Source organism: Giardia intestinalis, chromosome 3, assembly GCF_000002435.2.
Source record: "Giardia intestinalis strain WB C6 chromosome 3, whole genome shotgun sequence".
NCBI classification, from domain to species: Eukaryota; Fornicata; order Diplomonadida; family Hexamitidae; genus Giardia; species Giardia duodenalis.
The window spans coordinates 481,462-499,075 of record NC_051858.1 but is presented as its reverse complement, the minus strand read 5'-3'; the positions used below and the strand labels follow the sequence as shown (position 1 = coordinate 499,075).

The following is a 17,614-nucleotide window of genomic DNA, read 5'->3' as shown; positions in this document are numbered from 1 at the left end:
TTAAATTTTCGAGGCTTTTTTCTACTTGTCATGCAGAGCCTCGCAGACCTTCTGCCAAATGGACCCGTCCTCACGATTGAGGATGGTAAAGTAATATATAATGGAAGGAGCACGTTGCTAGAGGATGCGGCAACCACACTTCTTCATGACCTTGAAAAAGCACCTCTTGGATTCTTGCTCCTTGAAAACCGAAGCTTTTCATCTATGGTCCTTAGCTTTGCACATCTTCACCAGCCATTTGCTCAGTCGCTACTCGCTACAGTATTTGCTCTGCTTTCAGCAGACATAGTAGACTCTATGGTCACGACTACCAGTCTGTCACACGAACAGGCAACGGCGATAACCATCAACACCATCTCATGTTTGTGTTGTACCATCGCCCATCATTTTGACTTGTCAGAGACGGCCCTTGATCTCTTGAGGGCTCTCGACAGATTTGATGGGCACCTATCCTATCCACCCAACTTTGTTGCATCCTTGTTCCGTATGGGAATGGCAGATGCATGCAGATCTGGCATGAAGCATCAAGATAAGTTTATTCGGCAGACAGGCGGGGATCTAGTGGTGGAGGCTCTACACACGTCTCTTCAGCGGAGCACGTCCAACGAGTATGTTGCTCAGTTATACCATCTACTCGCAGAAGCCACTCTGAGTACCATCACAAGAGAAGCGAGCCCTTATCTTTCGCCTAGCCGTGGAAGTTATGTTTGTGATTGTCTTATCGTGCTTCCTGTAGCCGAATTCAACGCCTTACTCCAGGCGATCATTGATATCGTGGGTAGCCAACAAAACGAGCTGCTAGAAGGTGGCCTGGCATCGCTACTCGAGGCACTCGATCGCCAAGAGGCTAGCTACTTCAACTCCACCACCGAAGCTGTTCTTTCAGAACTGACATTCCACGCTTCCTACAAGGTGCGTGCCGGTGCATTGCGTGGTTTGTTCTTCTCTCCTGTGGCTCTTCTTGTCATGTCTGCAGAAAGGGTGTGTGATGTCAGCAACGGCGTAAGGTCGGCAGCCTGTGAATGCATGACGCTGGGTGCCCTAAAGATAATTACAGATGATACTGCGGAGCACTCCACCTTAGCAGTATCCGCACTTCAAAGCTCTGGCCATAAGAAGGTACGCACCCCACACAACTGGTATGTCAAGGCAGCCCGAACGCTGGCTTGCATGCTTATGGATAATACAACACTAGTGAGAAAGGCCGCCTGCAAGGGGCTGGTGTCTCTCCTACAGCACAATCCTTGGGGTCCAAGCATTAATTCTCATGAGCTGAAGATTCTCTATAATATTGTATGCAAGAAGTATGATAGACATCTCTCCTTCTCCTATGAAGACAAGATTGATCTTGCCGTCAGTCTTGCAATAAGCGTGCTCAACGAATCAGAAAATACGGAAGTGACAGATCGTAACAACGCGCGCAAGCAAGTAGATATCGTTGTATCTGCGCTGCGCTTCGCCCAAATCTATGAGGAGTGCCTTCGCCTCATCCGATCCCATTTGGTTTCTACGCAACTCTCTGACTCTGAAGTCTTTATACTCATAGAAGCATGTCTTGAATTCAAAGTTTATGGGTCTCTAGAGGCGTGTTGTGATCTCATAGCATTAGCATCTGCGTCAGGAACCTCGACCGAAGCCTTAGATAGCCGCGTATTAACATCTGTCTTTAGAGTTCTCTTTGAAAACGGGATATACAAGTCTGAGGATATAGAGGGTAATACAACCAAGCCTCTAGAGGGCTCCGACCAATCATTCGTCAATGAATTTGTCAACCGCATCATCTTTTTCTATAGTACTATCGCAAATACATACCCTGCTGAGGCTCATTTACGACACGACCAGCTCGACCGAACTATCACAGTGCTTCTTGGTGCCATTGCCAAAAATACAGCTAAGCTGACTGTCCCCTCAGCTCTTCAGGACTTATTGGATTTCTCACGTGTGACAATCACAAGGCGCAACATGATTGAGAAGCTCCTAACCGGGGTGCTAAGCGAGGTGGACATTGTTAAATATGTTTCGGTGCGCCTTTTGAACATGTTCACATCAATTTACAACCGTTTTTTAGTGATTTCATCGGAGACAGTGATCCGCATAATGACGATCTTTGTCGGAGCACTGCTTTCATCCAAAAACACATTATTTCTAAAGGAAATGGGCATCCTCTGTTATACTCTCCTCTCTGCGGCCTTTTCTGGCAATATTTTAGAACCAATCCTCGTGACAGTGCAGAGTCACGGAGAAAACATGAAGAATTCGTTTCTTCATCTGCTGCAATCTGTGCACAACTATATAGGAAACAACCCCTTCTTATGCTTTTCGGAATTTGTTGGAATCTTGGGTCTTGGAGGAAAAGTGTACATTGACAATCTCTCTGGCATGTTAATGGCGACAAACACTGTGGCCCACCTCATTGGATACACGTCCCTCTACGCAGAGCTGTCTGGTCTTCTCTTTAATGAGTACATTCATATGCTTGGGAACGAGACTGCAAAGAACACTCTACTCAATAGCGGGTCAATATTTATGACAGGCCCTAACGTTCCACATAGCTGCGACGATATCATGGAAGAGTTCTCAGAGCTATATGTGGCAGCTGACGTAGCTCTTAACGCGCTATCTACCATGTGCGACTCTTATGACACTGGAGAGATAGAGGTGGCTAGTGGAGCTGTGTTTTATAGTCTTATACTGAATATAGGGAAATTCTGCGCGACGCTACCATTAAACTTCAAAATAAAAGATCCAAAGACAGGAAACCGTCGGTACTTCATAGAAGCAGCGCTTCTTCTTTTTGTTAAGGCTATGAAGTTGCCGCGAGAGCACACCAACCAGTCAAATCCGGCACAGTTTGCAGCATACAAGTCTCTGATTTCATGCGTGATGACTAACTCATCTGTTTTTACCACAAAGTTTGCACTGGAGCAGCTCTTCTACCCATTACTGCAGAACGACTGGCCAGAATTTCAAGCCACGGGGCTACTACATCTTACGCAGCTAATTTCGGCCGATTATCTGAAACCAGAGACACACATACTATGCGCACTTAAGTTACTAAGCAATGATAATGATAACGTGTCTTCCATAGCAGGTATTCTTTTTGATACCATCGCCAAAAAGCAGCCCAACCCCCTCCGTAGCCACATTTCTGAACTCATATCATCCTTATTGACAAGCATGGAGTCTGCTACAGAGGAGGAGTACGAGTTCATGATCAAGTACCTCATAGATATGGCTGTGGACGCTAGTATTGTAATTGCACTTACGAAGAATATTATACACTTTGCTGACAAATATCACACTAATGAACTGGTCATAAAGCGTATCCTGTACTGCGTTACCTACCTACACTCTAAGGTAATTAGCAAGGCCAGCCCTAACATCGTAGCCGAGTTTCGTTCTGTGGCCAGCCAGCTCATGGAGTGGGCTGGCCCTAATTCTCAGATCTCTTCTCTACTTCCAGATGACGTATCTACACTGTCTTGTGTCAAAGCGTCCCGTAGAATGCCAAGTAGAAGAACCACAGGAAAAACGTCTCGAAGAAGCACCAAGGGCCTGTTAAATCTTTCAGATCTGGAATCTGATGATAGTATCGAGGACGGATGGTAGCTCCTCTTTGCAACGTTTGCCTAGGCCTTTCTGCGCCTTCTAGGCTCTGCAGCATCATCGAAGATCGACATGATCTCTTTCCTGACTTCCGTTCGTCTCTGCAAGGTTCTACTCCAGTCTTCTCCAGAACGTTGAAATTCGTCCAGCTTCATATAGGCACATAGCTGACGTCCATGGAAGGATGCACTAGCAGCACGAACGTCAATTTCACTAGCAAGGACTATTCGACTGGCCTCTATCACGTCCGCCGGGATGTCACCGGTGTCAGACAAGGTTGCGTCGAACAGCGCAGTGAGAACCAAACATCCGAGCTTATTCCGAGCCAGCTTGTCAATCACGGGCTTTAAGTTATTAATGAGCTTTATCTTGTACCAAGGGGCTACATACACGCTTCCTAGGCACGCTTGATAAACATCGCAGCCTGCTGGATGCATGATCAGTTTAAACGCATCTCCAGGGTCTGGGAACGAATAGTCAATAAGGGATTCAGCGGCCATATTGACGATGTCAGGATTTCCCATATTGAACCAGGAAATCACTATCCCTTTCCCGGTTTGCCAAACACCTGCATGGGTGATCGTGCCTGCCTCCTTCTTCTTGTATTTTGTCCCGAAAAACTGTTCCTTAGCAAGCTTCTCTCTGCGCTGATGCTCTTCGCGGCGCTGCTGCTTAAATTCAGGTGTCACATGTGACTTGTCGGCGAAGGTGGTGGCCAGTGCCTTGAACATGTACTTGCTGTTGGTGGAGAACGAAAACTCAAGGGAAAAGGGGCCCGTTAGTGGTTGGCCTGGAAGGAGAAGAGCTCTAATAAAACGCTTATCGGCTTCTGTTAGCTCTATTATTGCGTCGATAAAAGTTCTTTGTGCCTTTTCGAACGATGCCACAAGCTCTGGTGAAATAACATCCATAGCGTTCTTATTCTGATTATCGTTTTGCGCGACATTTTCTTCTTCGCTACTTTCTTTTAAGGTTTTTGAAACGAATGTGGCTGCCCTACAAAGACCCCTAAAGAGGCTTTGTATAAGCTTAGAGTAGTCGTGCTCAAAGATAACAGAACAGGAAGCAGTGTAAACGCCAAGGAGATCGGTCAAGAGCCGTGGATCATCGCAAAAGCCTATTATTACAGAGAAAACATGAGACGCTGTCTTAGATCCTGCTATTACTGAGAGGTCCTTGAACTCGTTATAAGTGCGCGACAAGGTTGTCCCGGAAATGACAAAGTTAGCTAACGCGCCACAGGCTTCAGGTTGGGAAACGCTCACAGACTCAAAAACAGACTCCAGAGCAAAGCATGCAGAAGTGTTCTTGCATAGATCCTTAAAAGTGCTGAACTTGAGGGTAAAGTCCTTAAGCTTTTTTCGCGTTACCTTATCTATAATAGTTGTTGGAAGATTTAGGAGTTGGAGGAGAACCCCTAGAGGCTGTTGCACTGTAGGAATATCGATGGATTCCTTGCAGCGGGCGATGATTTTGCAGTAGGTCTGCAGAAGGACAGACTTATATGTGTCGAAGCAAGATTGATAGATTGTACTCTGACCTTGAAGAGTCTTATAAAGTGCCTGGCTAAACGGTATAAACAAGTTGCTGCAGACGCCTGCAAAAGGGTCTGTGGGCCCGTACATCGTGCAGAACGTCGATTCATTGGCGTGCTTGCGGCGTCCGCGGTCTTCGTCCTCAGGCGGACTACCGCCTTCTACACGAAGGAGTGTGCGGAGAACATGGTTAGTAAACTTGTGCGTAATAAGGCTGGGGATTTCCGGGATTATTTTCTGGAGAACAAGTGCGGAGTAGAGTTCTGCTAGGCTGCCATCTGCCTTATTGATTGCAGATACTACGCCCAGGGATTCCATAGAAAGGCTGCTGCAATCATCTCTGTAGATTCTGGAAATGAGTGCCAGCAACGTTTGACAAACGTGGCTTCCAGACTCTGAGCGCATTACCGTCATAATAGAGGGGTATAGCTCAGTGAAGACGGCAGAAATCTGATCACGTGTGCCCACTTGCAAAGCTTCCTCCAGCATCCGCGCCCCAAATGTATGCTCTGCCAAAGGAATAGTGTGCCCTCGAGCAATGGTGAACACGGTGTTAGCACCTTCCGTGCGCTCCACAGACGTTGACGCCATGCCACATAGGTATTTTTCAGCTTTGTCTAATGCATCCAGGACGTGCTGCGGGAGATCAACAGACATGAGCAATTAAATCTAATAAGAGCTTTTCTAATTGAAATTTTCACAAAAACACGTGAAATGTCTGCACTGTTGTTGAAAGGTGAGCTCAAGAGAAGGGGCTTAACGAAGAATTAACAACAAGGTTAAGAATAACATCCTAACAGATCTGCTTATACCATGAGTCGCGGTCCTTGTGGCTTCATGTCGTTGTACGTTGAAAATATAATTAACCCCCTTTGTCAATCTCAGGTATTTTTAATTGAAGGAAAGACATGCTGCGAGATTTACTAGTTTACGCTTGCTAACTTACGAAAGAATGAGCGAACTGTACGAAGCAATCCAGCAATTTATTAATCGTACTGGTAATGATAAAGAAGTTTTACAGTGAGGAGTCAGGTATTCTCTTGTGTACTCGTTGCTGGCCAGCTCCACTGCTGCGTATGATGATATGCTAAAATTCAAGAGATTAAATAAATGCAGTCAAAGAAGGCGAAGCGCGTCTTCAATGTCATGAACATCATCTCAGAGGATGGTAGAATGATGGTCGCACTCAAGGAAGTAGAAAATCACAACCATGGCGGAGAGAAACTGTACATAAATGGCCTTGAGGAGCGAAGGCACAATGACATGTTCATACTTGGAGAGGCAGAGTCTGCCCCTGTGGTACCATCTAATGATATGCCATACTCTGGGGAGCTAATGGATGGAGATTCTACAGATGAAACGCTGATAAATTACGACGGTATTCTTGTGGTGGACAAGACTCCGTCAAAGCGCACAACACATCAGCATCACGTTGTACCGAAAGAGCTTGACCCAAAAGATGAATCACTGATAGTCGAAGAAGAGTGCATGAGCGAAGAAGATGTGGAGCATTTACTTGAATCCGTAGAAGAACACACTGAGAGTGATGAAGCGATGAATGAACAAAGCAAGCGCCTGGTAGACGATATCAGTGCAGGCGAGTTGGATCAATTAGATGAAGAACTGGAGGCAATCATGAACACAGAGTTTGACTCGTTCAAGGAGGCAGGCACCGCAGCAGAGCTCATCTCAGCAGAGAAGACACTGAGAGGAGACGATCTAAGCAACTGGAGTAGCTATACAAACAAGCACGAGACTGTTCTTGATCTGACCAGACCCCAGGATGACCAAAAGGAATTTGTAAGCAAAACATACATGATTGGTACAACACGCGTGGTTGCAGCCAGTGAAGCAGTCAAAAGAGTCCTTGTGGAGTCACTGTTTCCCGACGAATCCACCCTCACAAATGCAGACCTAGAGGGATTTGAGTTCACCGAAGAAGACAGAGCTCTAAAAAATACTCACGACAATGAAGAAAGTGATCATACCAAAGGTTTTGGCCTCGCGCTTGGGCTAGAGGAAGACGAAAATGAAGCTAAGGAGGCACTCGACTTCTTCAATGCTAACATCACGAGCAACTCCGCTGCTCTGAATAGAGCTACACTGGATAGTATCCGTGGACTGGCGTGCCTTCCAACTAAGGAAGAGGAAGATCGCATAGTTTATGGTGATGAAGTGGATATTGATAGTCTCGATGACGGCAAATCAACCATCTCTCGACGCACAAGGCTTTCCAGGTTATCAAGCGTAGGGGGATATACAGATCTGTCCAAGCTGTCCGCTAAATCGGTCGGTAGCTCGGTGCAGATGAGAAGGGGGAGACACATGAATCAAAGGCACTTTACTTCTGGAGACTCTATGGATACTGAGCTTAATCGTATGATGACCGTTGCAAACGAAAAAATTGTTCACATGCAAGAAGGGCGTAGCTCACAGGTTGATCAAATAGAACCGTGTGTAACTAATGCACAAAAATTGGCTCTTCTTACCGAAGAGTCGATACAGCAAGCGTCGTTAGAGAATCTCCGCAACATGGAAGATGATGTCAATCGCGGCTTAGATAAGTATTTGGGAACGAACATGATGGACAACGAGGAGATCGTTAATGGCTTAGTGGATTGCATTATGTCTGGCCAGGTCGCGCGTGCATATATTCGTTGTAGTTGGAATAAGCTGGGCTATGGAAGGCAGAAGCTTGAGGCACAGCGGAAGCCCACCATCGAAGACGATGCGGGAAATCTTCATTATATTGGGAAGGCAGATGACAAGAGCATGCAGATGGAAGCCGACAAAGCGCCAGTCAGGATCGTTCTATCTAAGCGTGGGATCCCCATCACCTCTCTAACTAAAGGCTCTCATCCACTTCCTGTGGTTCACGAGGAGAACGAGGAGTGCAGAGGAGCATCCGACAATCAAGCGCCGTCTCAGGTGGATTCTCACAGCAGTGACGAGCAGTACAGACCCCATGTTCTTCCTTCTACACGAAGCAATGAGACCAGTACGGAACGGGCAGAACGTAAGGCTCTCACGAAGCAAATAAAGCGGGAAAGGCGGGCACAAAAGAAGATGCTTGGAGAAGCTTTCTCCAGTGAGCGGCGTGCTCAGGCTGCCGCCCAGTTCCGTGAGAGAAGTAATGTTCAGGGCAGACGCATTGCTTAGCGAGGTGGTATGCATGTGTGCGTGGGCACCCACCTAGAATCACTACCTAGAGTCAAATCAGGCAGTATGCAACATTGTTGTAAGTTTGACTCGGACTAATGAACCTAGATAAATCTAAATTAAAAGGGGTAAATTTAAAAGTGTATGTACGAGGTGGGCAAGACGTTTCGTTACGGATCTAGCCCTTGGGAGCATGTTACCATATACACATATCTGCTGGATGAGTTCCCTAAGGACGAAGCACCTACTGATATAAATTTTAAATTTCTTAGGGTGTCTTCTTCATCAGACAAAGGCATCGTTTTACAGCTTTTGCAAGGTAACAAGCTGTTTCTGATCGCTGTAGGTGATAATATCGTGCCAGCTACCCTTTCTGATGCCCTTTTCAAGAATTCAGACGGGAGATTTATTCCAATTTATGTTGCTGAAAAAGATTGCGGTGCGCTTCGGGACAAGTTAAAAAAGATAGGTATAGGCCCCATAGATATCCATTCAGTGTACAATCGATTCTATGAGCTTTACGGCTCCGAGCTGTCAGCCGGGTCAGACCGACCCGCCGAGTGCATCTACGAAGATATCTCCACAGTCTTTGCCGGCCGGTACGTGGAACTTGTGACTGAATTCCCTGACGCGCCGACCGTGTCGGACACGTGCGATGTTACGTGGAGTGACATCTGCAAACGCGCTCCTGTCTACTGCTATCACTGCTTCGCTATGAAAGATATCAAGGCCCAGCAGTCAAAGCCCAAGTCTAACGCCAAGTCCAGACAAACAGGCGAGCACGGAGCAGCTAGCGGGTCTCCTGCGGGGAATACTCTATCTGAGAAGAGCAGTGTCAAGAAGAAGAAGACTCCTCAGGCTTCCCCAGGCAAAGGATCCGTCACCGTGGAATTTGCTACTCCGTCGGATGGCAGGAGAGGTAACAAGAAGAACAGGAAGTCAGAAAGCGACGAAAGTGGCCAGAAGGATGGCGGCTCATCGCGCAGGAGGAAAGGCAGCAGCCCATCGCTGCCGATTTCCAAGAGGTTCGAGTCTGACGAGGAGGCCAGGGAATTTGCAAAGACCCTCAGTTGGGAGAGGTGCATGGTGATAGAGAAGAACAGCAGCCTCGATCTTGCAGAGCTGCACCTGATGTGCACAAACAACGGTAGCTACTTGAGCTACGTCTCCGACAACTACATCTTCTACGGCTTTCCCAGGTCACAAGAGGTGAACGTAGATACCTACAGGCGCTCCATGTCCGACACAAACATGTTTCTTGTCTAGCCACGCGTAGACCCCTGTGGGAGGCCTCCGTGTGCATTGTAAAATCACTATCTTTTTCTGATTGCATCCTGGTGTTCTGGAAGATGTCTGCAGACAGCTCGGGCGCAAGGATCGCGCTATTCACGGATACACACCTCGGGTTCACTGCCCCGTCTGCACGCCCCTGCAATGCCCACGAAAACTACCTGCTTCTTGAGGAGTGCCTCTGTCTGGCCCGCAAGCTGGGCGCGCATGCTATCCTGCACGCCGGAGACTTCTTCAACCAGAACAGGCTGTCCAGCAAGAAGGTCATCAAGGCAATCTGTGCACTGAGACGATACGGGGTCTCGTCCTTTGCAGACCACAGCGACGGCGACTCGATACCCATGGCCCTCATCTACGGCAACCACGACAACAACGATAAGATTTTGGGCCTCCTGGAGGCGGCCGGGGCGGTGAGCCTCTTGGGGCACACTCAGGCCGGCAAAAGCCTTACGCTCCATCCTCTCTGCCAGGTAGTTGGCGGCGTAGAGCTCGTCGTGTACGGACTGGATTACCACAAAGCGTGGCAGAGAGATGTGGCACCCGAGATTTCCTTTGCCCCGGCCGCTCGCTCAGCTCTGGAGGACGAAGCGGTGGGGAGAGGCGCTAAAGGAGGACGCAGGCATGCACGATACACCTTCCTGGTTCTTCACCAAGACTATTCAGACCAGGTTGGAAGAGACAAGATCAGCCTTTCATTCGTCGACCAGTGGAATCATACGCATGCCCCGGAAGAGCGCATAGACTTTGTGTACATAGGGCACGAGCACGACGAGACGCCTCCTCGCGACGGGGAGACGTTCACGCTTCTTATGCCCGGCTCTCCGCATAGACAAAGCAGGAAGGGAAACCTTCTCAACGTGCGACAGGAGGATCGAAATTTCTACTTACTGACTCTTCCACTGCAGCGGAAGTGTCTTGACAGTCCGCCACTGCGGTATTGCCATCTGAATAGATACAATCTACTCTCTGGAAGTTTCTACCACATAGGGGCCAAATCAATTGATATTGTAACAGAAAAATACCGCATATCGAAAAGCGAACATGATTATACAAAGATTGCTGAATGCATTAATACGTCAATAAATAGCGAGATTGAAGCTGTCACCAATCATGCTGCTTCTTTATTGTGCAAACGAATTATGCCATGTATTATCGATCTCCAGAAGCACTGTAGGGAGCTGTATTCAAATGGTCATTCTATTGAAAGTATTGTCGCCAGTCTGGCCTCTCTTCGCTCAGTAATGCAACCACCTGCAGGATCCTACAGCTTCCATTCACTGATAGCTTACTTGCGTTATTATCACAATCACATCTCTCTGGAAGGAAGTTTGCACTCATCACCAAGGGCTCATAGTATCGAAAGTAATGATCCTTCTTTCCTAAATGTCCTTAAAGACATTGTCAGAAGCCTACTCGACATCGATCTAGAGGAAAGCGAAGAATGCTTCGCCATGGGTGACCAACAGAATCAAACGGTCCTAGCTAATATTCGCTGCAAGGGCCTTTCTGAAGCTGCGATCAAAGATGCTATCCTTTCGACCAACATGCTCGCAAAGGATATAAGTCTTCCAACAATCTATGCTCAGTTTGCATTTACCATACTCTTTAAATTAGCTAGGGATCCTTTGCAACACACAGCTGAGGAGCAAGGACTTCTTGCATCTATTTGCAATAGCTTTGAGCTGATATCTATAGAGCTTGTTTGTGTAGACAAGATACAGAGGCGCTACGCACATTTATACATGAACAATAGAACCTTCGTTGAGCCTCTGATGTTTAAGGCGGACACAATAGTTAATCAGCAATCCACTAGCGCAGAAAGAGTGGCTAAGTCAGCTGAGAAGGACAGCACATGTGTACAAATTCTTCTAACATCATTACAGGCAGTATATGACCAGGCAGTTAGTTATGCACGTGGTCAGGAAGATCGTAGGCTTAGCGCGGTATCCTTAGAGAAATCAGCAACTGGCTTTGCAGAAAGAGAGCCAGAGGCCAAGCAGACTGGTATCAGGAGCGGTGCTTCATCTGTACTGTCTGTTACTAGTGTAACTGAGACAGGATCTTCTTCCACGATAGTTACCAATAAAGAAGAACACGAAGATAGCCAAAGCGTCACATTTCTTGATAGCATTAGCAGTGATCTTCCTGAGACAACCACTCAGGCACAACACTCCCTTGTTTCAGACGCCCTTGCTATAATGTACATGGTACCAGAGATTCTTAAATGCTTACAGCAAGATGATGGGTGTATGGTAAAGGAACACGGCGTTGGTCGGGGAAATAGTACGGCAAAACAGTTGGAGGAAGTGCGCAAGACTTGTACAAAAACCCTTAGGGCGCGGCTTACTGAGGGATACTCTTCAGCTCTAGCTACGTTTTTCGAAGCCCCTTCTTCTACTGCACAACATACTTGTCGTTTCACATCGCTTCTTCAGGCGTGCGATGCAGCCGAAGCCAATCATTTACAAGTTACCCTAGAGCATCACGATAACGACCTTACCATAAGTGCATAGACCATCTAATGGGTTACCGGCAGAAGATCCATCACGCTTTACACCTTTAGACATCTTTACACGCAATTAATGTCGTAAAGAAAAATGTTGCGCATTGCCTTCGCCAATCGCTACACGGTTCGACACGCCATTGAGGAGGGTAGTGAGAGCACGTGGTACTCTGTAGAGCGTAAAAATGACGGACTACCATTCTCCTGCCGCGAGTATTCAGTTAGGCACCTTGACAGCGGCTACAACGGATTTGACCACGCCTCTATCAAGGAGCTTCTTTCTATTGTTCATCCATATATGCTGCGTGTCATGGAGATCATCTATGACCAGGAAGTGCAGAAGGTTTACGTCGTTACGGAGCTTAACTCCCATAACAATCTGCGCTACATGATTGATGCGTATTGGAAGTCCCGCGAGCAAATAGGCGAAGGAACCATCATCCGGATCATTGGGGAGCTCGCAGAGGCCCTGAAGTACTACCACACTGGAGTGCGCCCGGGGATGCTCCCCTCGACTCCAAATCACTACCGCACTCTTACACCGGCTAGTGTTTTAGTGACCAAGGATGGCGTTTATAAGATTGACACTAGTAGGATTGAACACATTTTGGATCCTGGGTATATGGCGAAGGCGTCAGCAAAGTCCGTGTATACGGCTCCAGAGGTATTTGAGGGCGCCAACCCATCGGAGAGATCTGATATCTGGTCGCTTGGCTGCATCACGTACGAATTAGCAACCCTTCAGGCTTTTGTCAAAAACCCTACAGCGGAGGATGCGCGGACTCAAGTACAGGCAGTGCTTCCCAATCTGCGATTGCCAGGATATAGCCGCGAGTTTGCTGATCTCATTAGAAGAATGCTCTGTATTGATCCACGCTCCAGGGCGTCTGTTACTTATATCTGCGGACTAGAACCTGTGGTCAACATTATGACTGAATTTGGATACAAACAAATGGCACCTGAGAATCGTGACAGGTACCAGGAGGACTCGGGGTCATTTGCGCAGAAGTGGCGTGAATCTTTCCGAGCTAGTCAAGTGGGCCCCACAGAGAGGAAGTTTAAGAATGCTGCAGAGGATACTGGGACTGGGATGAATGCAAGCCAGATGAGTATGCGCATTCAGCAAAACTTAGATGCCAACTCCGCTGACAACCGCGAGCGGGCTGCTTACATGACCGATAATGTTGGCATGTATAGTCTCAGCGTTGACGATCTTATAAGTTCACACAGCAATGTCCCGGGCGTGCGAAATGAACCCGTCACTAGAAGCAGTCTCACACCCGGGGCTGCGGTTGCCACCACGTTATATGCTGCACCTACATATAGTCGTGAGGCAACCCGGATCATAAGTAGCCGTGTGGATAGCATGCGTACAGGAGCAGAGCTTCCTGGAAACACGTCGATTAATAATGGCCTCTCTCCAAGTTTTAGAAACCTTCTGGAAATGAACTCCGCCTCGCATAATTATGACAATTCCATCGATGACACGTCCCCAATTTACAATCAGAACGATGGTAGTGTGCGTGCTACGAACGACGCGCAAGGCGCAGCAGACACCGATATAACCGGGATGTACCGCGACGAATTGGCATATCGCCGCAGACAGTCTGGTGGTAATACTTCAGGAAACCGATCCAGTTTATCGAAAGTCGTTGGAGACACCGAAGCATATGACGGCAAGGATTCCAGTTTTAGAGCCAATAACAGGGACAATAGTCTGTTTCGCTCTGATCAGATAGATTCGACAGTCGAGCAGCTCGACCATGTTATAGCTCAGAAGAATGAGCAGGGCCGATTCCCGGGGGTGCCCGTGCAGACCCGTACGGCAAAGATGATAAACATAGGACAGGGTATTCAATCCACGTTATATCCAGGTCAAGCTGAGGGTATAACATCGTCCAAGATACTCAATTCTACATACTTCCCTAATTTTCCAGGTCAGATAGCTCAATTTCGTGCTGCATATGATTCCAGGATAACCCCAGAAGATGAAAACATGCATATTACCGATCCAGATGGTACGACACCCCTTATGAAAGCAGTGATTCGTGACGATATGCGACTCGTCCAGAAGTACTTGCCAACGCAGTGTCGTATTGCCAACGACAGGGGCGTCACGGCCCTCATGCTAGCCGCATACTTTGACAATTTCGACGCCATACAGCTACTTTTGGACAAAGAATCCAAGACACAAGACTCCGCTGGGATGACTGCCCTGATGTATGCGGCGCACAAGGGCAACACCAACTCTGTAGTGCAGCTGTACACCCACGAAGCCAGAATGGTCACGGGCAAGGGAGTTACAGCGCTTATGATTGCCGCAGAGTGCGGTTGGGTCGACATTGTGAGGACTCTCATGCCTCGTGAGGCTCGCTTGCGCGACGATTTTGGAAACACGGCGCTCATCTATGCGTGCAAGGCAGGCCGTGCTTCTGTAGTACAGGAGCTCCTGGAGTACGAGGCAGGATTGAAGAATAACGATGAGTGGACTGCGCTAATGATATCCGCCAAAATGGGTTTTGCACAGATTACAAATCTGCTACTGGAGCGTGAGTGCAAGTTCCAGACCAAAGCAGGACTCACTGCTCTGATGATTGCGGCGGCGAACAACAGGCCAGACATAGCCAACACCCTCTTAAAGGACGAGGCATGCATGCGCGACCTTCATGAGGAGACGGCAATGATGAAAGCTGCTGCTCTGGGGGCCTATGATGTTGTGAAAGTGCTTATAGATTCAGAGGGCGGCTCCCGCAGGCCAGACGGAAAGACTGCCCTAATGTGTGCTGCTGACGCAGGATACGCTGACATCGTTGGGTCTCTTATGAATCGCGAGTCACGCATGCGTAAAAACGATGGCACAACAGCTCTCATGTATGCGACCGAGAGGGGACACACAGAGTGCGTGCGTCTTCTTGTCGAGACGGAAAAGTGTATCCAGCGTCAAAATGGGGAGACAGCTCTGATGATCGCCGTTTGTAGAGGCCTTGTGGACTGCGTCAAGATCCTGGCAGATCATGAAATTGGTGTTTCTCTTCCGGACGGAACAAGCGTGATGGATATCGCCAGCCAGACCGGTAATCAGGAGGTGATCAAATGCCTTCGAGCGTATGTCTGACCTGTTTGTGAATGACGATCCGTGGCTTTACTCAGATTCCTGTGTTTGTGAATAAGAAATCCGTGAATTTGTTGGGGTGGAACGGCGAAGTGGCCTCTGCTACAATAAGAACTGGAGAGTGTGTTCAGAGGCGAATGCGCAACGAACTTTGTCGTTACACGACGTGTGCGCCTGTGGTCTTCGTGCGGTTTCCGCGCGGAATTTTGCGCCTTTTCTAAAAAACTAACCCTAAAACAAGAAAATGAAGTCATCGTTCTCGACCGTCAGCTCCTATTCGGACCACAAGTTCGCAGTTAAAGACGCTCCTACGACCATCCGCGACTCGCTGAGGCTCACCAATGCGGTGGAAGACCCTGGGTACATGACTCTATCCCTAATATCCGAGAACAAGGTTGACGACCTTATGTTCAATTCTAAGATGTTCCAGGACCACATGGTGAACGACTTCAGGCCGAAGTTCAGCCACGCTGACTCCTCCGAGATAATGATCACCCTCAACAACCTCAAGAATGACATTCTGTCCACAAAGAACATCCGCGAGCTGGAGTCTACCGACTTGAGGTCCGAAGTCGCCAAGCAGTTCGCTGCCCGCCGCGCCGAGCTGGTGTCCCACCTGAACGCATCCCTCCGCCCCCTCATCGACGAGGTCTTCTCGATGGAGCAGAGGCTCAAGGCGTTCGACGCGGAGAATGCAGACTTTGTGGGCAAGACAAAGCAGTATAAGTCCACGTTCCGCTCTGAGGTCCACTCCAGGATCCGCGCGGGCCAGTCAAAGCTCGACGCCCTTCGCCACGGGCTCCAGACGGAGATTAATTCGCTCGAGGCAATCATAGAGAGGGAGTTCGCCCAAGCTGCCAACAGGCTTAACCAGGAGGTCAGCAATTTCAAGGAGTCCTTCGACGCATCCGAGAGAAACATAAAGCTTCAGAAGAAGCACGTCATCAGTGGCATGAACGAGAAGATCAAGTCCTTCGCAGAGAGCGTGGCGAAGTATCTCCCCATCCTCAAGAAGAATTCGGAGGAGCGCCGCTTCAACCAGATGATGATGCAGAAGAATCTCGCCGAGATAATGACTGTCTTATCCGATAATTCCGAGCACTTCGGTGATTATTGCTTCAGTGACCTTGTTCCTGACACTCGCATTTTCGACGCGATCATGACGACGAAGGTTGATTAAGGGGCTGGGCTGGTGAGTAAATTTCCCTATAGCTGCTATGGTTGTGAGTATGAGGGCGATGCTGGCCCCGAGCGCGGGCGAGCTGCCCCTAGTGAATGGGCTGCAACCCTCCGGTGGATCAGCATCGAGCCCGTTTTCACAGCGTACAATAGTGCCCTCATATATCGGCCGGAGGAGCGGAGACGGAGGTGGATGCGTAGAGAAGGATGCGTACTTGGCGGTCGGATCGAGTGTCCGGGGAAGAACAGCAATGGCACTGTGCTCCAAGCAGTAGCTGTCACCGCCCTGGGCCACATATGCATACCCATAGACTCCCCAGTCAGCTCCCCAAGAATTGCGAACTATCCAAACGGCAGTACCTCGATACCGTCCATATCCAACAATGAGCACCTCGTGATCCAGGCTTGTATTACGGCACGGTGCGCTCAAAATGCCACCGCGATAACGCTTAATTAACCGGTGACCTTTCCTTCCATTAGCCCACGTGTTAATCGTAGCCATCACAGGAACCCCCAGTGACAGATACGTTTTCACCAGCTGTGCAATTGAGTCATTATAGGGATTGTCTCTGTTGTAAAGCACTATGACCCCTGCTTTATGCCCTAGCTTTGTCTCAGAATAAATTGGAAGCACATACTCCTCGGGTGGAATCGCAGGCTGCAGGGGGTGTGCGGGGGGCTCGCTTTCAGTATTGTCACTCAAACTGTAAGGAAAGTTTTCCTCCAATTCTACAGTGGGAATTACTCCCGTCAGGTGGTCATTAATCAATCGCACCACGTTGCCACTTGAGCAGAGGTTATTGGACGTGGAGCTCAAGATTTCAAACTCCTCAGAGATGTGCAGGAGGTCTGTGTGTCTGCCAAGTGGACTTCCGTAAGGGTAAAGGACGCCATCATACAGGGCACACGCCTCGAAGGCTGCAACGGTTGCAAACGCCCAGCACGAGCCGCACTTACCCTGGTTTCTGACAGGAGTCATAAGGCCGTACTCCCTTAAGTCAACAGATTGTGGTAGGTTGTCCTCTGCGGCCACTTTAATTGGATTAGCCAACAGCAGAAACAGATCGTTAGATTGCAATCTACGAACAACTGCATTGTCCTTAGTGCATGCCGAAAAGGTTCCTGTGTAAGAGCGTGCTTTTAATAGGATATGCAGAGGATTCGACAGTATGAACACCAACAAAGTATACATTATGGTTCTTTTAAATATTATTTTCGTTATTTACACAA

The 17,614-nt window shown here is 48.3% G+C and overlaps 8 protein-coding genes across 8 annotated transcripts; 6 read left to right on the top strand and 2 right to left on the bottom strand.

Moving 5' to 3' along the window:
- Positions 1-30: 30 nt before the first annotated feature.
- GL50803_0090044 (Non-SMC mitotic condensation complex subunit 1) lies at positions 31-3,609 on the top strand (the record flags this gene model as incomplete). The annotated part of the gene is made up of 1 exon (XM_038046396.1): positions 31-3,609. One exon carries the CDS (start codon positions 31-33, stop codon positions 3,607-3,609), a length of 3,579 nt encoding a protein of 1,192 aa, XP_037901792.1.
- Positions 3,610-3,629: 20 nt separating this feature from the next.
- Positions 3,630-5,798, bottom strand: GL50803_0014117 (uncharacterized protein; the record flags this gene model as incomplete). Its single annotated transcript, XM_001706228.1, has 1 exon — positions 3,630-5,798. One exon carries the CDS (start codon positions 5,796-5,798, stop codon positions 3,630-3,632), a length of 2,169 nt encoding a protein of 722 aa, XP_001706280.1.
- A 453-nt stretch (positions 5,799-6,251) lies between these two features.
- On the top strand, positions 6,252-8,300 carry GL50803_0017232 (uncharacterized protein; the record flags this gene model as incomplete). The annotated part of the gene is made up of 1 exon (XM_001706227.1): positions 6,252-8,300. The coding sequence occupies one exon, from the start codon at positions 6,252-6,254 to the stop codon at positions 8,298-8,300; it is 2,049 nt and encodes a 682-aa protein (XP_001706279.1).
- A 144-nt stretch (positions 8,301-8,444) lies between these two features.
- GL50803_006120 (uncharacterized protein) lies at positions 8,445-9,566 on the top strand (the record flags this gene model as incomplete). Its single annotated transcript, XM_001706226.1, has 1 exon — positions 8,445-9,566. One exon carries the CDS (start codon positions 8,445-8,447, stop codon positions 9,564-9,566), a length of 1,122 nt encoding a protein of 373 aa, XP_001706278.1.
- An 83-nt stretch (positions 9,567-9,649) lies between these two features.
- GL50803_0027735 (Mre11) lies at positions 9,650-12,103 on the top strand (the record flags this gene model as incomplete). The annotated part of the gene is made up of 1 exon (XM_001706224.1): positions 9,650-12,103. The coding sequence occupies one exon, from the start codon at positions 9,650-9,652 to the stop codon at positions 12,101-12,103; it is 2,454 nt and encodes an 817-aa protein (XP_001706276.1).
- An 84-nt stretch (positions 12,104-12,187) lies between these two features.
- Positions 12,188-15,208, top strand: GL50803_0017231 (Kinase, NEK; the record flags this gene model as incomplete). The annotated part of the gene is made up of 1 exon (XM_001706223.1): positions 12,188-15,208. The coding sequence occupies one exon, from the start codon at positions 12,188-12,190 to the stop codon at positions 15,206-15,208; it is 3,021 nt and encodes a 1,006-aa protein (XP_001706275.1).
- A 241-nt stretch (positions 15,209-15,449) lies between these two features.
- Positions 15,450-16,385, top strand: GL50803_0017230 (Gamma giardin; the record flags this gene model as incomplete). Its single annotated transcript, XM_001706222.1, has 1 exon — positions 15,450-16,385. The coding sequence occupies one exon, from the start codon at positions 15,450-15,452 to the stop codon at positions 16,383-16,385; it is 936 nt and encodes a 311-aa protein (XP_001706274.1).
- Positions 16,287-17,576, bottom strand: GL50803_003099 (Cathepsin L-like protease; the record flags this gene model as incomplete). The annotated part of the gene is made up of 1 exon (XM_001706220.1): positions 16,287-17,576. The coding sequence occupies one exon, from the start codon at positions 17,574-17,576 to the stop codon at positions 16,287-16,289; it is 1,290 nt and encodes a 429-aa protein (XP_001706272.1).
- Positions 17,577-17,614: the final 38 nt, after the last annotated feature.